We start from the raw sequence: 27,108 nt of genomic DNA, 5'->3' as shown, positions 1-27,108 counted from the left end.
CTTAAAGATGAAAGCATGTAATAAAATGTATTTTATTTATACATAAAGAATTTTTATTCTCATTCAGATAATGAAGTAGACCAAAGTCACCCAGGACATGGGTTCTGAACTCATGTCTCTACCCCATATTTATTTGTAATGTATTGCTAATATCGATATTCTACCTTTCCTCTACATTGTTCTATATCGCCACCACCCTGACTTCCATTCTTCCTCACAATAACCCTGTGAGGTAGGTTAGGCTGCAAAATAATGAGATCACAGACCCAAGGTCACCCAGTGGACTACATAGCTGAATATGGATTTGAACCTGGGGTTCCTCTCTCCCAGTCAGACACTCTAACCACCTTCCTAAAATAAGCAGTTTGTTAAAACTAAGAAGGTTGTGCCTGTAAAAAAGAAAGTTTTACCTGGTACTGCAGCAGGAGACAGTGGGCCAGAGCGTGACTGAGCAACACTAGCAGGAGATCCAACTGGTGAAGGGGAAGGTCCTCTGATGCCTGGCAAGTGAGGAGAGGTATGTGGAGAGAAAGGAGACTGAGCAGGGTTACTCTGCTCTCCTTGACTGCTAGAAATCCCTGATGTGCTTACGCCAGGACTCAGTGCTCCTTCTGTACCCATGGGCAGATCGTCTATTGAACCAGAGAGATCCTATAGAGACACACAAAGGAAAGCATGTCAAAAGTAGAAGAGAGAGAATGCTACTATACATATATCTACTACAGAATTTATGGGATTTTTCCTTTAGATGAAGACCTAGGTTGCTATCAATAAGGAAGGCTGCAACATAGTTCCGGGTAGAAATAAATCCTTTAGATGAGCAATTCCTACAGTTGCAACAGTGACTTACGTGCTACCAAGTGGAACTGGAAATTGTCTGACTGTAACCAGGAGTGATGTAATTTTGAAAATCTTGGACTACCCTCAAAGGGTGCAAGAGGAGATGCTACAGTCCATCATGCCCAACATCTCAATGAAACAAACCTAGTGGCATCCTAAAAATAAAGGCAGTATTTCCTGATTCCCAGTTTTGACTAGCCTTTTTCAATCTAGTGTTCTCCAGATTTTTTGGACTACAACTCCCAACAGCCCCAGCAAGCACAGATGCAGTCCAAGACATCTGAAGTTGTAGTAAAAAAATACCCTAAGTCCAAAAGATCTGGAGGCCACCAACTTGACACTGAAAGATCTCATCTTTCATAAATCTGTCAACTTACAGCCATTATACTGCTTTTTACAGCATTACTTACCAACAAGTATGTCTTATGAGCAATAGTACATCCTGTTAATGTTCAATTTTTACAACTTATTTCTATCAAATCTTCCAACTGAAGCCCCCTTGATTCTTGTCCTAAGTTCCCTACTTGTACTTTGCTTCATCACACCATACTATGTGCAAGGTAATGATAATGTATCCAGTCTCTTCATCCTGCACAAATGATTCTATAAAGCAAGGCATGCCAATTCAGTTTTGTTTTCAGTTCTATATGAATGTCTCTGCTGTGATGGGTTGACCAGAATGACACAAAACATTTGCGTGATCCACTGGTAGACAGAACCATCTTATTTTCATTATATTATCTTGCTTCTCAGGATTCGTGCATTTTGGCAGCAAGGACTTCATGATGCACTTGAACCACTCCTTTTTAATCAATGCACCACAATGAGAATACATAAGCAGGAGAGGGAATGATATGTCTGGTTGCCTTGCCTGGTTGAAGGAAAGAGTTATACAGAGCTTTTATTCATTATTTGTTAAAAAGAGCCAACTGAACTCATTATGTGAGAAATGGAGCTTAAGTCTGTAGACAACCTATGGAGCTTGTATGCTATGGGTAGACATTAAGTGCAGAGTACCCTCCTGATCACGGCTACCCCAAGGTAATGCTTTGTTTCTTGAGAAAGCTGAAGGACTAGTACAGAGAGCAGGAGGTGGGAGCAGGGCTTAGAAGGAAAAGGAGAACTAGGCTGTCCAAGTGTCCATGCTGAACTCTCAGAAGACATTTAAGCAGCCTAACTGATGGCTTCTTGCCTATCTCTACTACAGAAACACACACTCTGAAAGTATGAAAGAAAGCAATTCAGTGCTGTCTAATTCCAAAACACACAAGCAGCTTCCATCACAAATTACACAGAGAAAATTATACTGAATTAGCTAACAAAATCCTATGCAATCTCCAGTATCTACACTTCAGATCTTTGCAAATATAGTACAACAAGGCTCTGACTATTAGTTAAAAGGAGGAGAAATGAGTGCTGGCCCTACAAGATACCTAAATTTCACTTAATTGGGGGTCATGCTTGAAGACTGACTGATCAAACAACTAATGAGTCTAGCAGGCATGTGATGGGAGAAGCGCATCAGAACGAAGCAATACACTGCTCTTCATTGCAATCCATTAAGACAGTTTGGGTGCCACAACAGAATATTTGTTACAGCCATTTGCGTGCAGATCACTTCCTGCAAGACTATGAACGTTATGTTTCTCCAAGGAAAGTACTTGTAATGAAAGATGGGATTGTTCATAAAATTCCTATAAACAGACCTTTTATGAGATCCTATGATCTCTCTACTGATGAGCACATGTATGATGGAAAACAATGCTCTCAGTCTAAATTGAGAAAGCTAAACTTGAAAGCAATATTCAGTCTAGCTTTAGACTCTTAAATGCTCAACAACATTGGTCTGAAATTATTAAACTGAAGTCAATTTTATAGTATTTCTTAATGGTAAAGGCCTTGTAGCAATGTCATAGTACACAAGGAATTCTACAGTATTTCTTCTGGCCTGCTAATTAAACAGTTAGTTGTTATTCCAATCCAAAGCCCCTGTGGTTGTGCTCCATTTAAAAAGGGCATCAAGGTCTGTCTGAACTGGTCATGAACTGGTGATCTGATTCCAGGGCAGAATTCAGTCTTGCGTCACCACCCAGCTTTGGCTAAAGGAGAGGATAGCAGGAAGTCAAATAACAATAATGATAAAAGAACTCCATCGCACTGCAAACTGTGGTAGAGTCAGAGTAAAACCACACAGCTCAGTGCATCTTTCATATGAAAGGCCCACTGAGCTGAATGGGAAGCTGCATACGTGAGATCTCAAGTATCACCTAGCTGAATCTGACTGTATCTGCCTTCTCCAACCTGGTGCTTTTCTTATGTTTTGCACTACAACTGTAACTAGTCACAGTCAAGAAGGCCAATGGTCAGGGATAACGGAAGTTATAGTCCAGCTACAGTCTTATTTCCAGCTCTGGATGGTTTGTCAGCTACAGCCCCTTTTGGACAGACTGACTTTGGACACTCTACACTGGGCTGCCCTTGAATATAACTTCTTCATCTCTGTTCTAAAACAGTGACATTGGTCACCAGTTCATTTCTGTGCCCAATTCAATGTGCTCATGCTAATGCGTAAGGCCTTAAACAACCTAGACCCCAAATATGTGTAAGACTGCCTCCTTCCCTACAGATCTTATCAGGTCAGGAGAGTGGGCTCTGGGATCTTCTGGATTAGGACAGATAATAAATTTGATTATGATGATGATAACAATCATCATTTCACTCTCACACACGTTTGCAGGAATTGTTAAACAACAGTGCCACAAAACCAAGGCAGGGTTTCATACACAAACTTTACAGAATCAAACACATTAGCTATAAACTCAGAATACAGTGGTGCCCCGCAAGACGTATGCCTCGCAAGATGGAAAACTCGCTAGACGAAAGAGTTTTCCGTTTTGGAGGTGCTTCGCAAAACGAATTTCCTATGGGCTTGCTTCGCAAGACGAAAATGTCTTGCGAGTTCCTGCAGGTTTTTTCCCCTTTTTCTAAGCCGCTAATCCGCTTATCCGCTTATCCGCTAAGCCGATAAGCCGCTAAAAGCCGCTAATCCGTCAATGGGCTTGCTTCGCAAGACGAAAAAACTGCTAGACGAACGGATTCTTTTCGTCTTGCGAGGCACCACTGTATACACTTTTGACCTAGGAAGAATAAACAGAAACTCACCAATACAATTTAAAATCTTTGAGACCTGAACACACACACACTGTATGTTACTTTAAACTCCACTTGCAACATTTAATACTGATTTATTTTTTGAAGGGGGTTCTACTCATTTACATGCTCATATAGTGATGACCACAAAGGCCTAACTGTGTATGAAAGACCTGTGTGGAAAAATTGATTAATGGTTTTTTATTTTACACACTTACAAGATCATAGAAGTTATTAAATAGTTACTAGTAGATATCTGGAGACATGAAATTTACATCTGCCTGAAATTTTACTTTTGGGGGTTATGGGGAGATTTTTTAAAATAAAAATTCAGCTCATTCAAGTAGGGAAATTGTTTTACTGGATCATTTTGAGCAGTGTTTGAAATTAGCCAGGAATGTTTTATGACTGACGTGGATCCAACTGTGACCACCATGTGGAGATCTCAGGATGCCAGGTTAGCGACTGGGGAAAGGAAAATGTCACTTAGAGAAGGATTTGAAATATTTTCCTTGAAGCTTGAATTTATTTTGTTCTCGAAGGTTTTAGTTGATGTTTTAATGTGTTGTAAACTGCTTTGATATTTGTTTTGCAAACTATAAAGCGGTATAGAAATGATGATGCTGATGCTGATTTCAATTGCAAAACACACTAACAAAAAAGCCCCCAGCACCTAGATATTCCATTGTGGCGACTGTAACCTAGGTTTAAGGTGCCATTTGGAGATTAGTTTATACAGTATATCAAAGCTTCTAACACTGATTTTGAGATATGACACAGTACAGCTTTCCCAAATGTTGCTGGAAACCCATCACTCCCAGTCAACATGGCAAACAGTAAGTAATGATGATGACGACCGTAGTCCACAACATCTGGAGGGCCCCATACTGCTATATAGTGAAAAATATCCCAAAGCCTAAGCTATGTGATTCTTAGGGCCAAGTGCTCAAGGGCTGCTTCAGTCATGCTATGGTGAACTGTATTGCACAGATCAGAGTATACAGAGTGAGTCTTTTAAAAGAGGCCCTGTGGAACATGTGTACTCTGTATCCACAGGGCCTCTTTTGAAAGACTCACCCTGTATAAGCAGTAATAATCCCTTCCAACCTTTTAAGATCTATGGATGGCTCTTTTTTGGTATTTGGTTACATCTGGAGTTGACACTCTGATTCCCAGAAATATTTTGAGATGCACTAGATAAAAAGTATAGCAAGTTCTGATACAATAAAATATTTGTTCTGGAACATTTAAGAAGAGGCCCTCCTCTCCCCACAAAACATCTGAAATATGATCTTCAAGGGAGATTTGCAAAGCTTCCTTCTCCTCAACCACCAATTCCTGGTCTGACAAGAACAATAAAAAGACAGGGGTGACAATACCAGGAAATCCCATTTGGATTGCATTCATTTAAGAAAGGTCTGAATAGCAAAACAGAAAGGGAGCCAAGGACATTTTCATTCATCTTAAACAGAAAGCCTATTCACATATTGCCCTGCACTTCCAAACACATGAGTGATGAACTACTTGTATACATCAGCACCTTAACATTCAGGTTGACTGAGACAATTTAAGGGAAACCATTCTGTTTTATAGGAAGGGACTTCTCTGGTGCAGTTACAGCCATAAGCTCAAACCATGTGAGCATCACTTCACACAAGCAGTTATCTGGGTAGATGTGGTGATCATGCCACATGGGTAACATGTGAAATCAGCCCTAAGGGAAATTAATCTATGGACAAAGATGAACTTTCATTGACACTTGGCATCACCAATGCCTCCTCCAGCCGGGCTTTCTATTGAAATCTTGGGAGAGCAGTGATGTTATACAAACTATGGAAATAAGAATATATACAAATGTTGCTTCCTAAGGTTTTTCTTTTAAAATTGTGGGGAATGAACACCATTTGTGTATGTGTCTGCTGATTAAATAGTTTCCATTTTATGAAGTTTGTGGTCACTTTTAGATTATTAACATCTAGAATGACTTTTCAGTTGGGGCCACAAGAGTGTCATAAAAACTTATGGAATCTGTAAATAATAATTGCCATAAGAGTTAGGAAAGGAAAGGAAAGGAAAGGAAAGGAAAGGAAAGGAAAGGAAAGGAAAGGAAAGGAAAGGAGGGGAGGGACAATGTATTGCAGGTCATCAGAAGTAGTAAAAGATTTAAATTCAAATTCAGTGGTACCTCAGGTTAAGTACTTAATTCATTCCAGAGGTCCGTACTTAACCTGAAACTGTTCTTAACCTGAAGCACCACTTTAGCTAATGGGGCCTCCTGCTGCTGCCGCGCCACCGGAGCACGATTTCTGTTCTCACCCTGAATCAAAGTTCTTAACCCGAGGTAATATTTCTGGGTTAGCAGAGTCTGTAACCTGAAGCGTATGTAACATGAGGTACCACTGTATATGTTTCCAGGGAAGTAAACCGGTGGAGCAGTTTAAAGGTCTTTTTACAGAGCAACTCTGAACAATGCTAAACAAAGCACTCTTCCCTCCTTTTCTCAATACAGCCAATAAAGCAAGGGAAAACAGGAGGTGCAAATCAACAGCAGTAACTCTGCCAGCATGAAGGAAATGTCTTGGTCTGGAGAATTTCCTCACGTGTTTCCAATGTGTTTTTTATGCATTTTATTGCTCATCTGCCATGCAGATCAAAAATGTTGGAGGGATTCCAAGTATTTCACACAGAATCTCACACTCCAGGCTGGCTGCAACCCCAAAGCCTCTGTTTCTTCACTTGAAATACTGCCCAGTGTTATTTTGGGATGTGACCTGATAGCGGAAGCCCACAGGGACTCCGAAACTATAACTGTTCCAGCTGCGATTGGTTGCCCAATTCAACCTTATGCCAGCAGGAGTTTGTTCGTGCTGCTGGTGAATAGGGAATCAGCCGCTAACACCACCTTTTCATACCAAAACAAAACTATGGCTGAAATCAAACAGCCCTCAAAAGGGAGGGGTAAGTAAGGCTGCCTCAAAGATGAAAATGGAATTCCCAGTACAGCCAAACACAAAAGAGCTAGATAGTTTTGACTCAGAATACACCTGCAGTTCTTATTATTCTGAATTAAAAGGTGTCAGATTTTGTTAAGAATATTAGACTAATAATATTCTTAGTATCTGGGCTGATTTTTGGCCCCAAGCTGCTTTAACAGTAGAGTTACTACTCTAACAGCACATATTCCAGTACTATTTTCCCATCTCTGGGCATTACAAAAAAAGTCTCAAGGTTCCCAGCACTCTCAAAAAGGGATGAATGTGTGCATGCTGTGCCACAACTAATAGGGTCCATTGCAACAGTATCAAATTCCAGTTTAAAATGTTAAATACAAAATACTGGGAAATATGTCCATTTTCCCAACTTCTTTATTTTGTACAAACAACATATTTGTTGATTGCTATTTGGGAGTGAGCATCTAAATATGCCTGCTTGCAGCTGCAACCTACTAGCATCTCAGGTCTGTAGACATTACCTATGGGAGAGAGTGGGGTTCAATTTACCTTTACAAATACAACAGGATTCCAAGGAGTAATAAGGTTGTACAGAATTTCGGTTTAATGACCACAAAACATTTCATCCTTGTAAGAATGGATTAGTGCTCACAGTTCCTCTTATTATGGCATAGATGTCACTATACTTTTAACTGCATGCTCCAAAAAGTCTTTCTTATGAGGTTTTGCAACATGGTGGTAAAGCCTTTGGTAATGACTGGCTAAATTGCTATTGTCACACAGGTGGAAAAGGGACAAGGGTCTCCATCTACCATTGGCTAAGCTACTGATAATTATAAAAGAGGAACACAAAGACTTTCACAAAAGGGGGGGGGGACCACAGGCCTAGGAATATAGGAGAAAGGAGCCTGAAATGAAGGTTTGGATTTGGAAGAGGGAAAGAGAAGGCTGAAGAAATCTGATAGAAAGAAAACTGAGGTAAAATTATATAATGGAACCACCGAACAGGACCTACAAAGTATTTACATGTTAGAAAAAAATTAGCTACAAGTGTTCCCAAACGGTATAGGATGGTATAGAACAGGTGCTCAGTGGTGCAGAATTAATGACATGCGACCCTGACATTTACACCTATTCAAAACTGTTCCCTCACCTTTTAAGTTATATGGTTCATGCAAGGCAGGTGTTTTTAAGCAGGTTTCTACATTTTCCATCTCCACAGCAAGCTAGCCATCACTCTTTGGAGAGCACAATGAGTGATGCATGATGAGATTTCCTCCAAACCTTGATGCTGCGAAGGTGGACTGAGATCACCCAGGAAGTTGTGCGGTGATTTCCCCTCAGATCCAAACACAGGAGGACAGGCTGGGGGTTGGTTGGCAACTGTGTCAAATACCTTGGGCACACAGAGCCAAAATGGCAAGCATATCTCTCTCATTCCTACTCTGAAGTATAAGAGAAGTGGCAGGGAGCCTCCTTGGCTGCTGTTTGGCAAAGGCACTCTGAAATTGTTCACTGAACAGCAGATAAGACCGCACACTCCCTGGCTCTTTCTTGAAGGAAAGGGTAGTGGGAGGGTTCTCTTGACAGCTGCTTGGAAGTGAATGGAGCACCACTGCCAAGCATTAGCCAAGCTGGAAGGAAAGGGGGAGGGTGATCCCAATTTCTGGCTTGACTACCAAAGGTCAGCCATAACATGCAAACCTCTGACTGTATGAAAATGTTTGGAAATGTTTTGTATCAAAACTTGGTCACACACTTTCTCTAATGATTCTAGCTCTATTGCATAAGCATAAACTTGCTATGAAGATGATCATGGGTGACTAACATATACTGTAGTGTCCTCCATACATTGCTGAACTATGATAACTCCAACCAGCTCTACTGGTTAGGAATGATGGGTACTGTAGCTCTTATTGAAGTCACAACACTGGCTATCCCTAGAGTAGATCAAGTCAACTTTTCTCATCTACAAGAGGCTATCATACAGAAAAGCACTCCTATTCACAGCAACCAGAGGCTCATCCAGTGTTTTCAAATTTTATGTGTTCTCCTAGAGTGCAGGTGTACAAGCATGAGAGGGTCACTCAGATAGATACCTTGTAAAACACTCTTCAAGTGGAGTTCAGATCAGAAATGCTATGGTTTAAAAATCAGAATCAGCATTTCTATTTGCAAATTAACTGCTGGGGAACTTATTTTTTTATTTTAGGTAGCGGTGGAACTTGGTACAACCTGTAACATTATTACGTATTACAAATGAAATGATGCTGACTGATATGGGGGTGCTTTTTTGCATATTAGATCGAAGGAGGAAATCCAAGATGTATTTTCAAACTGAAATTAATAAAAATAATAGCAAGTTTAAAAGCTAAACACTTTCCATAGCTTTAATAAAAAAGGCAAAACTTGGCACCTAGGAGTGGCGTTTGAAAATGAGTACTAGCAATGGTGCCCACCAGCAATTGATTGTACAATCTGTATTATGGTTTTGGCCGATTTCTAACTTCATTTGAAAGAGCTAGTGTTCATAATTATAAAGATACCTGCAACAGCAGAAACAGATGAGAAATGAGGCAGAACACAAAAATATAAACATATCCAAAGTTATTTTAAGTCATGATTTTCAAGCTCATGCAGGAAAATTATTCTCTAGTTTCAAATGAATAATTTCCAAATTAGGATAAACCTATACTGAGAAGTTTAGTCTTGTATCCACCAAATTTGCTCATAGCAAGAATGATCAAACACAAGTAAAAACTGAGACAGCTTGGGTTGATTACTTGTACAAGTGGTACCTCGGTTTACGAACTTAATCCATTCTGGAAGTCCGTTTTTAAACTGAAACTGTTCTTAAACTGAGACGCACTTTCCCTAATGAGGCCTCCCGCCGCTAGTGCCCTTCCACTGTTCAAATTCCGTTCTTAGACCGAGGTAAAGTTCGCAAACCGGGACACTACTTCCGGTTTTGTGGAGTTCGTAAACCGAATCATTCAGAAACAGGACTGTTATTAAACAAAGGTACCACTATATTGCAAATGATATGGGGGGGGGGGTGTGTGCCAATTCTCCTTGATCTCTCAGTGGCTTTTGATACCATCAACCATCTGGATCAGATCTGTGGACTGGGAGTTGGGGGCATCGTGTTCCTCTCCTATCTGCAAGACCATTTCCATAAAAGAGCATGCGGTGACTCATGCCTAACACTTTGGTAACTGAATTGTGAGGTCCCATAGGGTTCTAATCCACCCAATAGATATAAGAAGCCTATGGGGATGGTCATCTGGGGATCTGGTGCTTGGTGTCATCAATACATGGATGACACCTAGGCTCTGCTTTTTTATTCCATCTGAACCAGATGAAGTTGTATCAGTGCTGAACTGTTTCCTAGATACAATGATGGGCTGGAGGGTTAATAAACTGAAGCTGAATCCTGACAAAATGGAGGTGCTCTTGCTAGGTCTTCCCTATATACAAGAACTGGGTGTATGGCCTATTTTCAACAGAGATGGAACCAGCACCGACACTTGAGACACAAACTATGGTTAGTGTGCCAGCTGTGGTCATTCGTGGATCAGGATAACTTTGCCACAAGTCCCTGTAGCCTCATGTTTGGATGTCTGCAACACTGTCCCTGAATGAAGTCTGGAGATCACAGCTAGTGCAGAAATGCTGCTGCCTGATGGGTGTTTCTGCATGCACTAGTTACCTGTATACTACCAGGTCAAATTCAACATTTTAATGTCAGTATTTAAAGACCTGGCCTTATCCCACACCATCAGTGTCCGACCTTGGGGTCTATTGTGGCAGGGGGCAGTGTTTTGCTCCAACAGTGGTCTTGGTCCACTATACAGTAATGTGCTAAGAGAGCTTGCTGGAGTGCCCATTGCTTAAAAGCATATCATGATGGTATATTTGACGAAAGGCAGTTACAAATAGGAGAAAGGCTTGGGTAAAACAAATATTCATGAAAGCAATATACAAAATTATGTAGCTTCAAATTAGTGTTTGTCTTGTACTATTTGTTTTCTTCTACAGTCAGCAATCTATCTACTTTAATCTATACCTGGTGGCCCCAACATTATGTGTCCTTTAAAAAAGAACAAGGGTTATCAGGGAGGTCCCTTTTTGTTGTTGGGGTGTTCTATGCTTCTTGGAGGATGTTACTTGCTTTTTTGTCTGTGTTCTATTTGTTTTGTGGTATGTATAGGAGCTTTGGCTGTTTTGGGATTGAGCATTCTCAGTCTTCCTTCTTTGTGTTGGGTATTTTGTGCTGCCCCCAATAATTTCTTAGATTTTCAACTGTGTTTGGGGACCCCTGTACATCATACAACTCCCATTTGCAAAGGCAATTACATCTTTTTCATCTCTTCACAAAAGCTTTTCATATTTTGTACACTGACACTTTTGAGTGTGTAGACACGTATATACAGACTATATCACATGTGCAATTTCCCAATGTATTCCAATAAGAGTTAAGCCACAAACCGTGTGCAAGCAAGTATGAAGTTGGTCACATTTTTGAGCTCCTCCTTAAAATTATAGTTTCCTTTGGAAGTTTAAAAAAAGGATCCTTAGGTTCTGAATGCAAAGTAATAATGCACTGAGAACTCCTTGCCCATTGTGGCAGCATCTCTATCTACTTTATATATGGATTAAATTGCCTGCCTGCCTTCTTTCCTTCCTTCATTCTTTTAAAAAAGGACACAAATGATAAGGGGCATTTGAATTCAGTTTTTCTTCTTTGATAGAGGGAACTTCATTTCTCCTCCCAATAGGAGTTTACTGCTGCTCTACAGCAGTATATATGATTCAGGATGGAAACCAGAACACAGACTGGTTTTAGGCTGAAAAATGAAGCAAAATCTCCTTCTACTCAGGGTTTAAGACAAAACTGTTAAGAGCTGCTTGCTGCATCTGCAGTGCAGGGAAGAAGGGCTTGGAAAGGAGGCTCTGTGGAGGAGGAGTCTGGTGTGTATATGTGCGTGTGTGTCGAGAAATTTCACTCCAATTACAAAAATTAACCCATCTAAGCAAGTTATTGTGTGGGGGGGAGAGAAAGAACAGGCTCTTCAGCTGTTTTGGTGAAACTAGGGACAGAAAAGGGAAGGGAGAAGAGCTGCTGGTTTTACCACACTCCTTCAACTGAAGACCTTGAAAAAGAAAGAGGGGGGAGAGGGAGAGACAGCACTGCTACTGCAGCAGCCATTGATTTTTCAGAGGTCGATACTCCACTCCCACAGATCTGCTCAGTAGGCGCGTTAATCACATCCACTGCTTCTGCTCAACACCATTCCACCTCTCCTCTCCCTTTCCTCCCTCCCCAGTTCTTTTTTTTTTTAAAGAAATACCTATTAAAATATATCCTCAAAGCACCAGCAGTAAGTAGAGGCTGATCAGTCTCATGTCCTTTCCCTTCCTTTTTAAAGGGGAACACTAAGCTTGTGGTTGAAGGCTCAAAGTAAAGAGGAAAAAAGCACCATGATTCATGCACTCAACAAGATGTCGCTGGAGGAAAAACCCACCCTGCAGGAGAGCCAGTATTATTCTCCTCCTCCTCCTTCTCCTGGGGGAATGCTGGATATGGATCTCTTCCTCAAGCAGCCACCCCCCAAAAGCTTGTTTCTGCTTACCCCTTCAAGGAGCCCTGCATTTAAAAAAGCTGCTTGCAAAATACTGGGCAAGGCAACAAGCAGCAGTGTTGGAAATTCTCAGCTTCCTGGCTCTGTTTTGCCAGGGCTGGTTAAGAATGTGGGGCTGGCACCAGCACCAACTAAGCTGGTTTCTTGTGACATTCTAAGAAAGCCTGCCAAGAGTGACCCTGGTTTTCCCCAACTCAAAGTCACTGTTTGCTACCTCCTGTGGTGGCAACTGCTCTTCCTTTCAAAAGGTTGGAGCTACTGCAACTCACCACAAAGGAAGTAGAGGGTAGCTCAGTCTGGACAGGCTGCTTGAACTACTGTTGTCTGACAACAAGCCTTATGGCACCCTGAAGACTAATGTGGTATAAACTTTCATGGATTACATACAGTCCACTACATCAGATGCACAAAATTTTGGCAAGTTTACATGTGGGGGGATGTTAGCACAATTAAGTCAAAAGGAAATTAAACGGACTGTTGAAAATTGTGTTAATGCTTAAAACTAAAAATAATGACCATTCATAAAACAGTGTTGATAATACAAAAAGCTTCACATTGATATTTGTGGAATAAAAACCCACTATCTGGATTTGAGGTCACAGGCAACAGAACTGAACTTCTTGATTATCCCACTTTTGGCTGGAAGATGACTAGGGATCCAGTTGCTTGCTCTTTCCTTCAGGCCTACAGCAACCTCACTATCCCTAATCCATGCACAACTTCTGGGATCAGTCATAATAGCCAGCAGAGAAGGGATTTCTTTTGCGAGGTGATGGAGCGGGTGGAAGAGAGCAACCATGCTCATACTCACAGCAGTATGCACGTCAGGGTCTCACTCACTTCACAGACAGACTTTACCAGTGTTCCCTAACCTGGTGCCCTCCAGGTGTCCCATGGTCAGGGGTGCCAGCCTGCCAAATGGGCAGGGATGATGGGAGATGCAGTCCAAAACATTTAAAGGGGAAAAGCATTGGTCTTGGATAAGGCACCTCTCAAACTGAAAGCCACATCCTACCATTCAACGTAGTTTAAATTGCAGAAAAAAACCAATGTCATTTTAGTATAGGAACAAACCACAAAACAAACCTCCTTTCTCAAGAGAATTTAGGAGGACAGAGGAGCCCAGACTATCCACAGACCAATGACATGGAGGACAACAATGAGGCTTCAACACAAAGGTGAAAAACCATTTTCAGCCCAATGCTATGGAAGGTAAAACCCAAGCCTCAGAAAAATTCCCACCAAACTCTTCTTAATGCAGTTTATAGCATACTTTATTGGTGGCCAGTTATGAGCCCGTCAAGGTGCTCACATGCTTAAAGCCCTAAATGACCCCAAGTACCTGAAAGACTGCCTCCTCTGTGGCAGCCCCTAAGTTGTAAAACTCTCTCTCCACAGAGGTGGGTCTGGCCTTTATAAAAGGAGTTTCGGGCAAATGCTCGACACCCCTCTTTACTTTGGTTTTTTATACTTGAGGGGTATCTTTTTAGGACCCACTTGATTGCCTGCTGTTTCAAACTGTTAATAATATTGTGCTTTAATGTTGTAACCTTACGAGTGAACAACACATTAATAAGAGTAAGGATAAATCAAATATACTGTGAATAAATGTTGGAGAAGAGATGGGAAATGAAGTCCTTCCCAGTTCTGTGCTACTGTGACCCATCTTTGTAGCCTTTACTGGGCGTTGTCAGGGGGAAAGCAAAGGGTTGGATTAAATATTACCAGTCATACTACAAAGCATGATTTGAGACTTTAACTCCCACCTTCCCTCATCATGGACATTGACACTGGCTGGAGCAAATAAGAATATTGGTGCGAAACATCTGTATGGCACCAGGTTGTGGACAGCTGCTATAAAGTCATGATATTGCTGCATGACAATTGATGCTTGAGTGTGCTGGAGTTAGTGAAGCATTCCAGGAATGTGACATGACTGAGTTCTTTACCTTGTCAGGGTATGGATTTCAGAGGTGTGAGAAAATCCACACAGGTAGAAGATTCATCAACGTAGTCTGCTTTAGAGATTTAACTTTGGATTCCACAACGTTCAGCAAAGTTAACTAATTCTGTAGGCTCTCCTAATATGACCCTGTTGGTGCAAACCTTCAGTTGCACTTGATACCACTGATAATCAATTTCTTCTGGGTGAGGCCAGAACTCTAGGGCAGGAATAGGGAACCTGTGGCCCTCCATGTGTTGTTGGACTACAACTCCCATTATTCCAATTGCCAATGCTAGCTGGGGCTAATGCAAGTTGAGGTACAAACAACATATGGAGGACTACAGGATCTTCATGTCTACTATAATAATTGAGGACACTGTTCTTTTGTGGTTGCACTTCTCTCTCGGGGAATGGCACTGAGAAACCAGTGCTCTATCACATGAAATTTATCCTATGGTGTATAACACTGTTCCATTCTGTCCCCAATGTTTTAACATCATATATGCAAAGCCACTTTGGAAGATTAACTGTTGTTTTGGAGTAAAGTCACAGTATTCTGATGACACCTAATACTACTTTTTATTTATGGAAAAATTTAGGTGAGCAAGTGCCTGGGCACCATTACAAGTTAGAAGGGGGCTAACGAACATACTGAAGGACAAACTGATGATGGTTAACCAAGAAGGAGAGTTTCAAGATATTGCCTGTTGCTAACTGGGTAACAGTCCCTTTGAGGAGATCATACACCTTCCTGCTTCATTGGTCAAATTCACAGCACCCACTGCCAAACTCACTGAAACCTCTTCTCTTTGATCAGGATCTAGTTTTCACTGGCATACAGTCCAATTAAGTTTCCGCATGAGGTTTTTTGGGGGGAGTGGGAGTTGGGAGTAGAATTTGTTCCACTTGCATAATGGCTTTGTTGCATACAACCCTGTGTTTGCAATATAGCAACAGTCTATGCTGGGCAGTGCTTGGAAATGGTTTGGAAACTTCATCTGGGACTGACCATATGACTTCTGATGCAGCACAGCAGCACTGCTTGCCTATTAATTTGGGGCTCTGTTCAAGATGATGACCCTAACCTTTAAAGCCCTTAATGGCTTTGGTCCTAATTACCTTAATGAGGAAATAAGACAAAGGAGAAAACCCACTCCAAGGTCAGCCACCAGGGGCTTCTTTCATATGCAAACAGACTTTTTAGAAGTGGTGGAACTTGTGGTTGTAGTTCAAAAAAACAAGACAGATCCTGAAAGTCTGAAGTCTAAACCACCCAGTTCTTCAAACTGTTTTTCATATGCAACCGACAGGTCTCCTCTTTGTGTAGTTTCCGCTGTCAGGTAAGCTTCTCCTTTTGCCAAAGGTATTTGTTGAAGTTCAGTATTTTGTTAAATACTGCTGTTTACCATTTTTTTGGATGGTTTTTTTGGGAGGGAGGGGGGAGGTTTTAATTACTAAAGTAAAGGATCCCTGGACAGTTAAGTCCAGCCAAAGGCGACTACAGGGTTGCGGCGCTCATCTTGCTTTCAGGCCGAGGGAGCCGGTGTTTGTCCGTAGACAGGTTTCCAGGTCATGTGGCCAGCATGACTAAACCGCTTCTGGCGCAACGGAACACTGTGACAGAAACCAGAGCGCATGGAAACACCGTTTACCTTCCTGCCACAGCAGTACCTATTTATCTACTTGCACTGGCATGCTTTTGAACTGCTAGGTTGACAGGAGCTGGGACAGAGCAACGGGAGCTCACCCCGTCGCGGGGATTCGAAACGCCGACCTTCCGATCAGCAAGCCCAAGAGGCTCAGTGGTTTAGACCACAGTGCCACCCATGTCCTAGAAAACAACAGAACTTTATAAATACAGAACTTACCTAGAAAACAACAGAACTTTATAAATGCAAGTTATAATTACTGGAACAGCTGGTGTAGCACTTATTTTAAATACAACATCCCGTATTTGATTTTTACTATATATAAAACAACTTTTATTTTAAATGCAGGGACTTGTGAAAATAAGGAGGGGGGAAATTAGATTCAGAGGTAGTGCTCTCTCTCACAGTTCAAGACCGCAATACCTCATATAAACCAACCCAAACCCTGCAATCATTGTCTCAGGTCCTTGTGTGCCTCCTCTATGAGGGTGGCAACACAAGAAAGGCCATTTTCTGCAATGGCTCCCCATTTGTGGACTCGCCAGTCGCTTTCATTATATATCTTTAGGTGCCAGGCAAAAACATTTCTCTTCAACCTGGCATCCAGCTGATTAACATTCTATTGCTTTTAAAATGTTTTCTAAATGTGGGTTATTGGTTTGTTTTTGTGGTGTGTGTGTGTGTGGATATACAGTGGTGCCCCGCAAGACTAACGCCTCGCAAGACGGAAAACCCGCTAGACGAAAGGGTTTTCCGTTTTGGAGGCGCTTCGCAAAACGAATTTCCCTATGGGCTTGCTTCGCAAGACGAAAATGTCTTGCGAGTTCCTGCGGGGTTTTTTTCCCTCCCCCCCCCTTTTCTAAGCAGCTAAGCCGCTTATCAGCTGATCCGCTAAGCTGATAAGCCGCTAAAAGCCGCTAAACCGCTAATAGCGCTAATCCGCTAAGCTGTCAATGGTCTTGCTTTGCAAGACGAAAAAACCGCTATACGAAGAGACTCACGGAACGGATTAATTTCGTCTTGCGAGGCACCACTGTATAGTTTTTGTGTTGTTGTTGTTGTTTTTTTTGTATATTGTATTTTTCAGGTGTGAACCGCCCTGTGCTCTTGGATGAAGGGTGGTATACAAATTTAATAAATAATAATAATGGCTTAAATGATCGGGTGTTAGTTGTGGTTGGTAAAGACTTGTATATGTTCTCCTAAGGAAAATTACTCATCCATCACCCACCCTACAAATCTTCACAAATATAGCAATATGAAACTACCAGCTAGCAGTGTGACCCATATTTGAAGTTCAGGAGAGTTTTGGGAGCAATCATTCCACCCTACCCACACCTCAATATTTTTCTGTAAGAGTATGAGTCTCCACCCTCTCCCTTCCCCATTTGTGGCTGCACATGTATACCTGCTTAACAGTTTTGTTAATACAGGGAGTGTTCTTTATGGTGGCTGAACTACTGTGTACTAATGTTCTTTCCCTCTATACTATCCCATCTGAAAATATGCAAACCCTTCTACCAACTAGCCCTTATTATCAGAGGTCATTAACTAGAAGTGAATTGTATGCATATACAGTGGTACCTCGGGTTAAGTACTTAATTTGTTCCAGAGGTCCGTTCTTAATCTGAAACTGTTCTTAACCTGAAGCACCACTTTAGCTAATGGGGCCTCCTGCTGCTGCCGCGCTGCCGGAGCACGATTTCTGTTCTCATCCTGAAGCAACGTTATTAACCTGAGGTACTATTTCTGGCTTAGCGGAGTCTGTAACCTGAAGCGTATGTAACCTGAAGCATATGTAACCTGAGGTACCACTGTACCATAAACTGTAATTTTATTTCAAAACAACCATCAAGAAAACTGAGTAAGACCGTTTACTTGAAGGTAAGGGGCCAACAGGCCTGAATCAAGCACATTGGTAATGAATACAGCTCCTGCTGGAGTACAGGGTTGGACAGCATCATATCATCAACAATAATGAACCAACATGCCCCACAACCATACAAATCCTGTTTGGATACAAGCCCAGAGGTGGCCCTGGATGTTGTCAATGCAATTACACAGGGTGCTCTCTCAAGTGAACCCATGGTACAGCCAAACATTCCAGGAATTAAGTAGTGGTAGTTGCTGAACAATCAGTGTTTCAAATCAGGTGGGATAAATATTATAGGTCTAAGCAAAATTACAGTGCTTAGGTATTTAGAGGACAAAGTATGAGGTCATGTGGGTGGGCTCAGTGAATTATCCTGGTCAAAAACAGAATTGTGTTTCTTGAGACAAATAGATCTTAGTTCTGGCAGGCAGTTAACAATTTCTAGGTCGTGAGCTGTGTTTTTGGTGGGTGATATGGTGGTCATGCAATAGAAGATCACTGATTCAGTTTAAGTGCAGGGTTTGCTTAATTCAGATAAAACCTAGCTATTTTTTAATGAGAGCTTATGTCTGAGGTTTATTAAATATAACTCCAAATTAGAATACTCAGAGATGACTTTAAAACAATGTAATTCTTATCCATACTATATTTTACACATCACTCTAACTCTCACCTTCACTGTTTTTGGTTTCTCTCTCTCTCTCTACATAGTTAAAATACATTGATTTAGTTTATTCATTTGAAGCAATTGCAATTGCAATTGCAATTGTGGTTCTTCCAATTCAGTGGTTATACAAGATTAAGAAACCGCCACTCTTGGGAATCCAAGATCAGAACTGGGTATCCTCTAGCAATATTCTGATTAAAAACCAGCCTGTCCTGCTTACAGATGCTAGGCTCAAAGCAGAACAAGAAAGAAATGGCAGCACTGTTTAAAGCGCACGCGCCTGTTGTCTAAATCTGCTCCTTTCCAAGTCGCAGCTGGCTTCATATTTCAGTTAATTTTCTAACCGAAATTGTTCCTTAAAAAACAAAAAGCTTCCATCAGGGGAATCTGTAACGTATACAGGCAGGAAGCTGTGCTGAGCCACCAATGACTAGAATAGAAACAGGAAACGGGCCCTGGATCGAGCATAGAGCGATCTGCTGCAAACACAGCCTCCTGCACGAAGCACAGGGACAGCAAACTGCATCAGTGGCTCAGAGCAACATGATTTATAAGGCAGGCGCTGATTGGCTGCCTCTTCGAAGAGAATAAAGCACACAGCATTCCGTGCTGCACGGCCATGACTGACACAGCAGTGGGGGGTGGGGAATTTCCTTGCCAGCACCAGGTTAGACTGGCTTAGTTCAGAGGTGGGAGCGCCACATGGACAAATAGCAGATCAGTTCCAAGAAGCGAGTCATACTTATGTCACTGGAATGACACAAAAAATTCCCAGCAAGAGACTTGGTAATGGTGTTAGAACACATTGTTCGAATGTTTATAAAAGGCTCAAAGGGCTTGGGCTCTTTGAGTGGGGGGAAGATGTGGGTAATCACGTGCAGAGTTTGTTTTGCTATTAGTCTTTCCATGCAAATGAGCAGAGTCATTTAACAGCCAGGCTTTATAGGAACCTTTCTGCCAGAACAAATTTGGGAGGCACTGATCCTTCAAATGCCATATGGATCTCTGGCACTGTTGTACTCTGGGACCATTTACAGCAATGCCTAGACAAGTTATAATTAGCAAGCAAATATTATTTTCCCATGAATTTACAAATTGCTGGGCCCAGTTCCACACCACAAAAAGAGGGGAAGGAGTCACAAATGCCAAGACCAAGGGAACAAATTTCAGGCAGAAACTTCAAAACAGGTGATAGCATCTAGCTCAGCAAAATTTAAGCAAGTACAGCCCCCCAAATCATCATCTTGCCCCACCACTACATGAAACCTGGTCAGTAGAGCCCATTTTATGGGCTACAACTGTAGTGAAAGGAATGCTTGCTCTTTTTGCTTTACTTTCAGCTTCTGAGGATCGTTATACATTTGGGTCACTGTGGGGTGGGGGTAGAGAGAAGCTGGCAGAACCACAAATGAAGAAATGTCTTCTGCACATCAGATAACCTGAGCAATCGATGCAATTCATAGCTCAATAACACACAAATACAGATGTATTCAACCACAACCTAATGTATTAGTACTCGTTAAACTCAGCAGAACGCCTGGGTATCAACATACCTACATAAACACAACTTATGCTAATGCCTCTGTGTTGCAGAATTGGCTGTCCCTCTTAGGAGCACTGGGTCTGAAGTACAGTGGTGCCCTGCAAGACGAATGCCTCGCAAGACGAAAAACCCGCTAGACGAAAGGGTTTTCCGTTTTGGAGGCGCTTCGCAAAACGAATTTCCCTATGGGCTTGCTTCGCAAGACGAAATGTCTTGCGAGTTTTTCCGACTTTTTTTCCCTCCCCCCCCCCTTTTTCTAAGCTGCTAAGCTGCTTATCTGCTTATCCGCTAAGCTGATAAGCTGCTAAAAGCCGCTAATAGCGCTAATCCGCCAATGGGCTTGCTTTGCAAGACGAAAAACCGCTAGACGAAGAGAATCGCGGAACGGATTCTTTTCGTCTTGCGAGGCACCACTGTAGTATGGGACCCATAAATTTTATTCAATAAATCTTCACACATAAAATACAATTTGTTTGTTACAGAACCATTAGTGTCAGTGCTTCTGTGGTAATTCTCTTCTATATAACAATAAGTTGTAATTGGTATTGTTGGCATTATGCTTGGCACCCAAAGGCCAATGGATAGATTTGTAATCTTTGGACTTGAATTTGAGGCACATAAATTCCTGATCATTATGCACTAGAATAACTGGTGATAAAAAATTGGAGCTATTTACGACTAGAAGTGGATATGTACTTTCAGAAGTAGGTTTATGTCCATGATAATTTTCAAGGTATGGCAATTGTAGATTATGGTGCTAGATGAAGAACAAACTTCTTGTTACATTCTCTTTTTTAAAAAGTTCAAGTATTGAGTCCTTATGACAGCAAAGACCAGATGGGAAGTGCTTGAGCAATGCTCGGTGAAATCTCAGAAGCTAAGAGGATGGGTGAAATGGTTTGTCAGCTTCCAGGAAGAAGCTGTCTTCACTTGCTCCCATCAGCCAGGACAATCCCTTCAGCTGTTTTGTTTCACTTTCCGTGTAACATGGATTGTTGTTATGTATAAACCGCAGATCATGATTCAAAACACTGGCCATTATGGATTACAGTTTGGTTTATTTAGAAATGGACCAGAGTTCATTTTAAACCACAATCTCTGATTTGCATAGAACAGCAGGCAAGTTGACATGGAAAGTGAAACTAAATTCTGTTGATGTCATCCTCACAGCCATGGACAATGGATCCTTCCTGCTCATGCTTATAGTGCTTAAGTCATGGTTTAGTCAAATGCAAAACAGGTCTATGTGTCACATGCTCTGAGGATTCCTTTTTTAACTCAGAGTAACACACATGGCAGCTAAAGTCACAATGAAAAGCCTGTGTTAGTTAGGAAGGTAACTAACAGGGTATTACTATTATTATTAGGCATATTTATTGCACCATAATCCTTTCTCTGAAGGAATTTCCATAAAAGAGAAAATATAGTTTGATTAGGGTTGGAATGGGATAAACAGACCTACTGACCTCTATCTGTAGTCATATCTTCCATCAAGCCAAGACTGCCTTTTGTAGGTAGCAGCCTACCTTATTTCTTCATGATGTCATCCAAATGCAAAGGCTGGAGTGAAGCTTTACACAAGAAACTGCCTTACACCAAGTCAAACCATTGATCCATCTAGTATTTTCCACGCTGATTGGCAGTGGCTTTCCAGAGTCTGAGGCAAATGTCTTTCACAACACTTTTAAAGTGGAGATTCTAGAGCAGGGGTGAGGAAACTATGATTGTCCAGAAACTTTTGGGAGGCAACTCAATGACCACTGCCCATGTTGGCTGTGATAGGTGTGACTTGGGAGTCCAATAACATCTGGAAGAGCACTAGTTCCTCATCTCTGTACTAGAAATTTAATCTGGAACTTTCCACATGTACAACAAGTGCTCTGGTATTGAGATATAGCCCTGCCTTGCTCCTAGTCCTGTAGGATTCAGGACCATCATCACCCTAATTTTAGGAACCTGCTCTACTATTGTTAACTGCATTTGTAAACTGGCTTTTTCTTCTTCTTTCTTCACAGATGCTGCAAAATTCCATGATATAATATTTGAAACACTTCAGGCAGGGGTAGCCAACATAGTGTCCTCTAGGTATTAATGGATTTAAACTCCTATCAGCTCCAGCCATCAGAGCCATAGGCCAAAGGTAGTAGGAGTTGTAGTCCAACAACATCTGGAGGGTACCACATTGGCTTCTATCTTTGAAAACAAGGGCTAACCAAAGTTAAGTTTTCACATCCTAAATGTTACTCATATAGATTTATATTTCTATACTATTCAGTGATTCAGAATTTGATTTCAGTATTATTGACTAAAGTTCTCAATAAATGCTTTAAATATGCAAAATGCACACCAAAGGAAGGGCACATATTTACTTTCATTCTCATCTAGCTTTGTCCCCTCTTTCTTCCCCATGATCTCTTTCTCTTCCTCCTCTTCCAATCCTTTAGGCCCCTTATTTCTGTCCTTGCTTCAAGATATGCACTGTTCTGCTTCCAGATAAGAACTGTGTTGGTCTTTGGATGACACATTTGACACCCTCTCAGCTTCCCAGTGGTACCTTTTCCAGCAGCATGGACAAAATGATTCTTGAGCAGACCACAGCTATATGAATTCAGAGTTTATATAGCATTTGATTTATCAACTGACTGACCATTTTTGATCAAGCAAGACTTGCTTGGACTGTTATTCATTTTGAATCCTTTTTAAAATTGTCTATGCAACCAAGGGTGGTTATGTGCATATGCACACAGTCACAATTTGCTTAACATGGTTAAGCAATTGGAAGAAGGCCACAGATCACTTAGCCACTCCCCACACTACCCACTCCTTTCTGGAATACAAATTCCTCCTGCCTTGTACTGCTGTTCAGCGTTGTATCAGCACAAATGATCATCATGGCTTGTATAGCACAGCGGCTAAGAGTCTGAAGGATGAATTCCAAAGCCTGTGGTTCAGATCTTGCCTCTGCTAGATGGCCTTAAGCAACTCACTTTCAGCCTAAGCTTCCTACCCAAATATGATGATAATACAGTTTTCAGAGGGTTGTTGCAAGGGATTACAACAAGATAACATGAAACACTTTAAACACCCTGAAGCACAGTAAGTGCTGTTATTATTTATTATTGTGAAGCTGCCTAAAATACACTAAAAACAGTGGATTAAAAAGGAGCACACACCTGATCTTTGAAGCTATAATCATGTTTACCGTTAGTTTCAAGTTCTGATTAAGTGGAAGGCTGATTAAGTGGTTAGCACACAGTCAGAAGCATCCCATCATACAGTCTAAGCAACCCACAGTTCATTTGGCATAGCCAGACAGTATATATCAGGCTGTCAAAATGCCACGCTGCTCAGTATCACGGAAGTGGAGTGAGTTTAGCCAGCTAAAGAAACGTGAAAACAAGGTCAACTTATTGCTGTAATGAACACCTCGAGAAGAGTAGTCCTCTGCACAAGTTAGATTGTGGCAATAAAATAACACTACCAACTTAGTGTCTGATTATTTGTGTTAGAGGTGAGGGGAGTGTTAACCTGCCAATTAAAAGAGTATTTCTTGGAAGCAAAGTGAAACATTTTTATCAAATTCTGAGCTGTGGCAAAGTTAATCGAGCCTAAGTAACACTGTAACCCTATGAATTTAGGGAGTTGCTAATACTGAATCAGACCATTGGCCCATCTTGCTCTATACTGTCTACACTGACTGGCAGCAGCTCACCACGGTTTCGGCCAATCAGCCTCTCCCAACCCGACCTGAACATGCTATAGCTTGAACCAGGAACAGTCAAGATGCAAAGCATGTGTTCTACCTGAGCTACAGCCCTGTTTCCATTCCTCCCACTATTTTACTGTGCACATACTGCTAACAAATGATATAGTCACTTAAGAGTGAACACTGCTTAGTAAAGAAAAATAATGGTTGTATTCTACAAACCTTTACTCAGAGTAGACCTATTGAAATTGTTGGTCAAGTCCATTAATTTCAATGGGTCTACCTTGAGTAAGAGTTAGCTGGATATACCCTTAAGCTATTCCTTTTAATTTAGGGCACCTAGGCAGCCTTCTATTAAATGCAGTCCTGTGTGCCAAGTTGCAGGGGAAGAAGTGTTGTAAAAGTACCATTCATGGCAACAAAACTTGCTGGCAGGTCACTTTATATAGGTTGGATTGCTGACCCACTCCTTCAAAAGTCACTCTTTGAGAAACCAGTGATTTAAACATAAGTAACTTAATACAGAATTCCTTAGAGATATAAAAAGAGAAATTCCAAAGTTGTCAAGATGAAGTAAAAGGTGTATAAAGCAAAAGCAAAAAAAAAAAAAGGGGGGGGGAGTTCCAGTCACAACTATGAAACTGCACCCCAATCCTCACCTATAGTTTCTTGAATTGCTGGGATACAGCCTCCCGCAATTATACACCAACAACAGCTCTGCCTACCTTTTTTAAGCCAGGGATGAGGAACCTGTGCTCCTCCAGACATTGTGGGACTCAAAACTCCCACTGTCCCTCACCACTGACCATGCTGGCTGGGAAAGATGGAAGTTTAGCTCTTTAAATGCATACAGTCTTCCCATTCCAAATAAAGAAAAGGGTGAGGAGTGGGAAAGAGTCAAAAGTGAACATTTCTTTCAACCAGCATTCACTGAAATCCCCCAACTTCATCCAGCCCTGTTCTCTACTGAACTATTCGCCATCACTACCGCCATCTTAAGGAGGAGGCCATCTTAACTATGTGCATTTTATTACTAGCATTCAGAGCTGTACATACAGCTGCTTCTGAATCCAAAATGTTGTAGAAGCAATACTAAAGTGATCTATTTCCCATTTTAGACTGTGTATAATACGTTAGACAAATTCAATGGATGGAGTTCAATGTAGCACTAAGTGGGATATGTGAACAGGAAACAAGGTCCTCTCAACCCAACACGTCTCTCCCCCACTTTCTCTGCACCCACCCTCGCCCTCTGGTGTTCCCCGAACCCTTCAGAGCAGACTCAGGTGGCACAGGGGAGTGCACAGGAAAAGGAGAGGGGGAAAGTCTCAATGCACATGTGGAACTTGTTCCATGCACACAACAACTTTGTGTTTTATATATATATATATAGAGAGAGAGAGGGGGGGGGGCATCTGTCTAGATTGGAGAAGGGATGGGGTGCATTCATGCCCCTGAACAGCGAATTCCCAAGATTCCCCCTGGTACTGCTAAAAGAACAAGCAACATTTCTATCTGCACATTGAGGGCTCAGAAAACCAATCTATTTATATAAAAATGTGGTGGTGTGGGAGAAATGTTCCTTTGTGCATAATGTATATGAAACAGGCAGATGAGAACTTGGCCATGACAAAGGATTTCTGGATTGTGTGGTGGCCTTCAGGTACTCAATTTAGAAAAGTAGCCTTAAGTTAGAGGGCCATGCCCCAACCTCAGGCATGTCACAACAGCAGCAGCATTTTTTGTTGTTGTTCCTTTCTAGGTTAAAATGTTAAGAAAATGGTGGAAAGAGAAAGAGGCAGAGAGAAAGCCCAGTTTTCCAGCTGCAATCTGGAAAGGAAGCTGGCCACTTCAGCAGTAGTCTGCTGAGGCACCAAAGGTAGAACTCTGCTACCTACATGAACCCCAACCTTTTCCTAGACAGCAAGAGGTAAAGGCTGGGACTCTTTTGGAAGGCAAGCAGAAGAAGTTCAAGGGCCTTGGCTACTCAGAATCAAAACAAGCACTTATGCTCCTTTGTCCAGCAGCAAATTTGAATTAGAAGGCTTAGGCTGGCAGGGTTCTCACAGTTGTACTAGACTTTCAAGAGCCTCCAATGCCCAACACAATTATGGGATCCTGCCAATCCCCTTTCCAGCACCAAAATTAGAGGAGTGGGGGACACGGGCAGGGGGCTGTCCCAGACCTCTCAGAGGTGCAGTATTAGGGCAGACACCAACAGCCCAATATTATGCATTTCTACACAGAGGTGAGTCCCACTGAATTCAGTGTCATTTACATCAGGCAAGCATGCACAGAACTGCAGTGATCTGAAAGATGTCCCACTCAACACAATGAGACTGAGTGGACATGCATATTACTGCTCTGGAGGAGCAGAGACCTGGTACCTAGATGTTTTGGTTTGGACACACTTTCTTGTGCCAATTAGTTGTCACAAATGTAAGGAGACTGCAGATTACCAAGCTAGAGAATGCAAGAGGTTGCTAAGCTTAGTCAAAACAAGCAGCCGTCTATCAACCCAGAATCCACTAAGCCAGCAGAACTAACCTAAATTCGCAGAGAGACAGAGCTCATCTAGAAAGAAAAGCACACCCATCAATCCCTAGTGAATACTAATTCTTCAAGCATCTAGGGACTTTAACTGGTCCTAGTGTTGGTTAAAGAGATGGAGACTTTCTCATAAGGACATCCTGAAACACTAGCGGACTATATGCCTAGCCACCCTTTAAGTCACAAAAATGTGAAATACCCCTACTTTGTTCTGAAAAGAAATCACCCCACTAAAGATAGTAACTACTTTCAATGCCCCTTCCGATCTTCAGGAGGAGGGGGGGTTGTGGGATCACGACCCCGCCCACACGCTGGCGTCAGCCTCGCGAGGGATAGGGATTCCCCCAATTAGCATACCCTGTGGCGCCAGCCAATTGGCTGGCGGCAGGGGCGGGCCTTCGTAGGGGCCACTTAAGGTCAGGGCAGCCCCTGGCTCGCCCCCTTTCTTCCCTGGAGACGACGCGGTGAAATACCCCTACTTTGTTCTGAAAAGAAATCACCCCACTAAAGATAGTAACTACTTTCAACAAGTGACAAACCATCAACTGGAAGAATTTGCAGAAACAGCACCACTACACTACTAAATGAAACT

The 27,108-nt window shown here is 41.8% G+C and overlaps 1 protein-coding gene across 5 annotated transcripts in view; it reads right to left on the bottom strand.

The window, feature by feature from the left end:
• Positions 1-27,108, bottom strand: part of ARID1A (AT-rich interaction domain 1A) — a 126,380-nt gene that overhangs the window by 25,414 nt on the left and 73,858 nt on the right. For all 5 annotated transcript variants that reach the window (XM_081868623.1, XM_081868625.1, XM_081868624.1 and 2 more), the window contains one exon: positions 411-651. In XM_081868623.1, the coding sequence (XP_081724749.1) occupies positions 411-651 (241 nt within the window). The remainder of the gene's footprint in view (positions 1-410; positions 652-27,108) is intronic.

The sequence above is a fragment of the Podarcis erhardii genome (assembly GCF_964252035.2).
Source record: "Podarcis erhardii genome assembly, chromosome: 7".
Taxonomy (NCBI): domain Eukaryota; kingdom Metazoa; phylum Chordata; class Lepidosauria; order Squamata; family Lacertidae; genus Podarcis; species Podarcis erhardii.
This window is presented reverse-complemented; position numbering and strand designations above follow the sequence as displayed.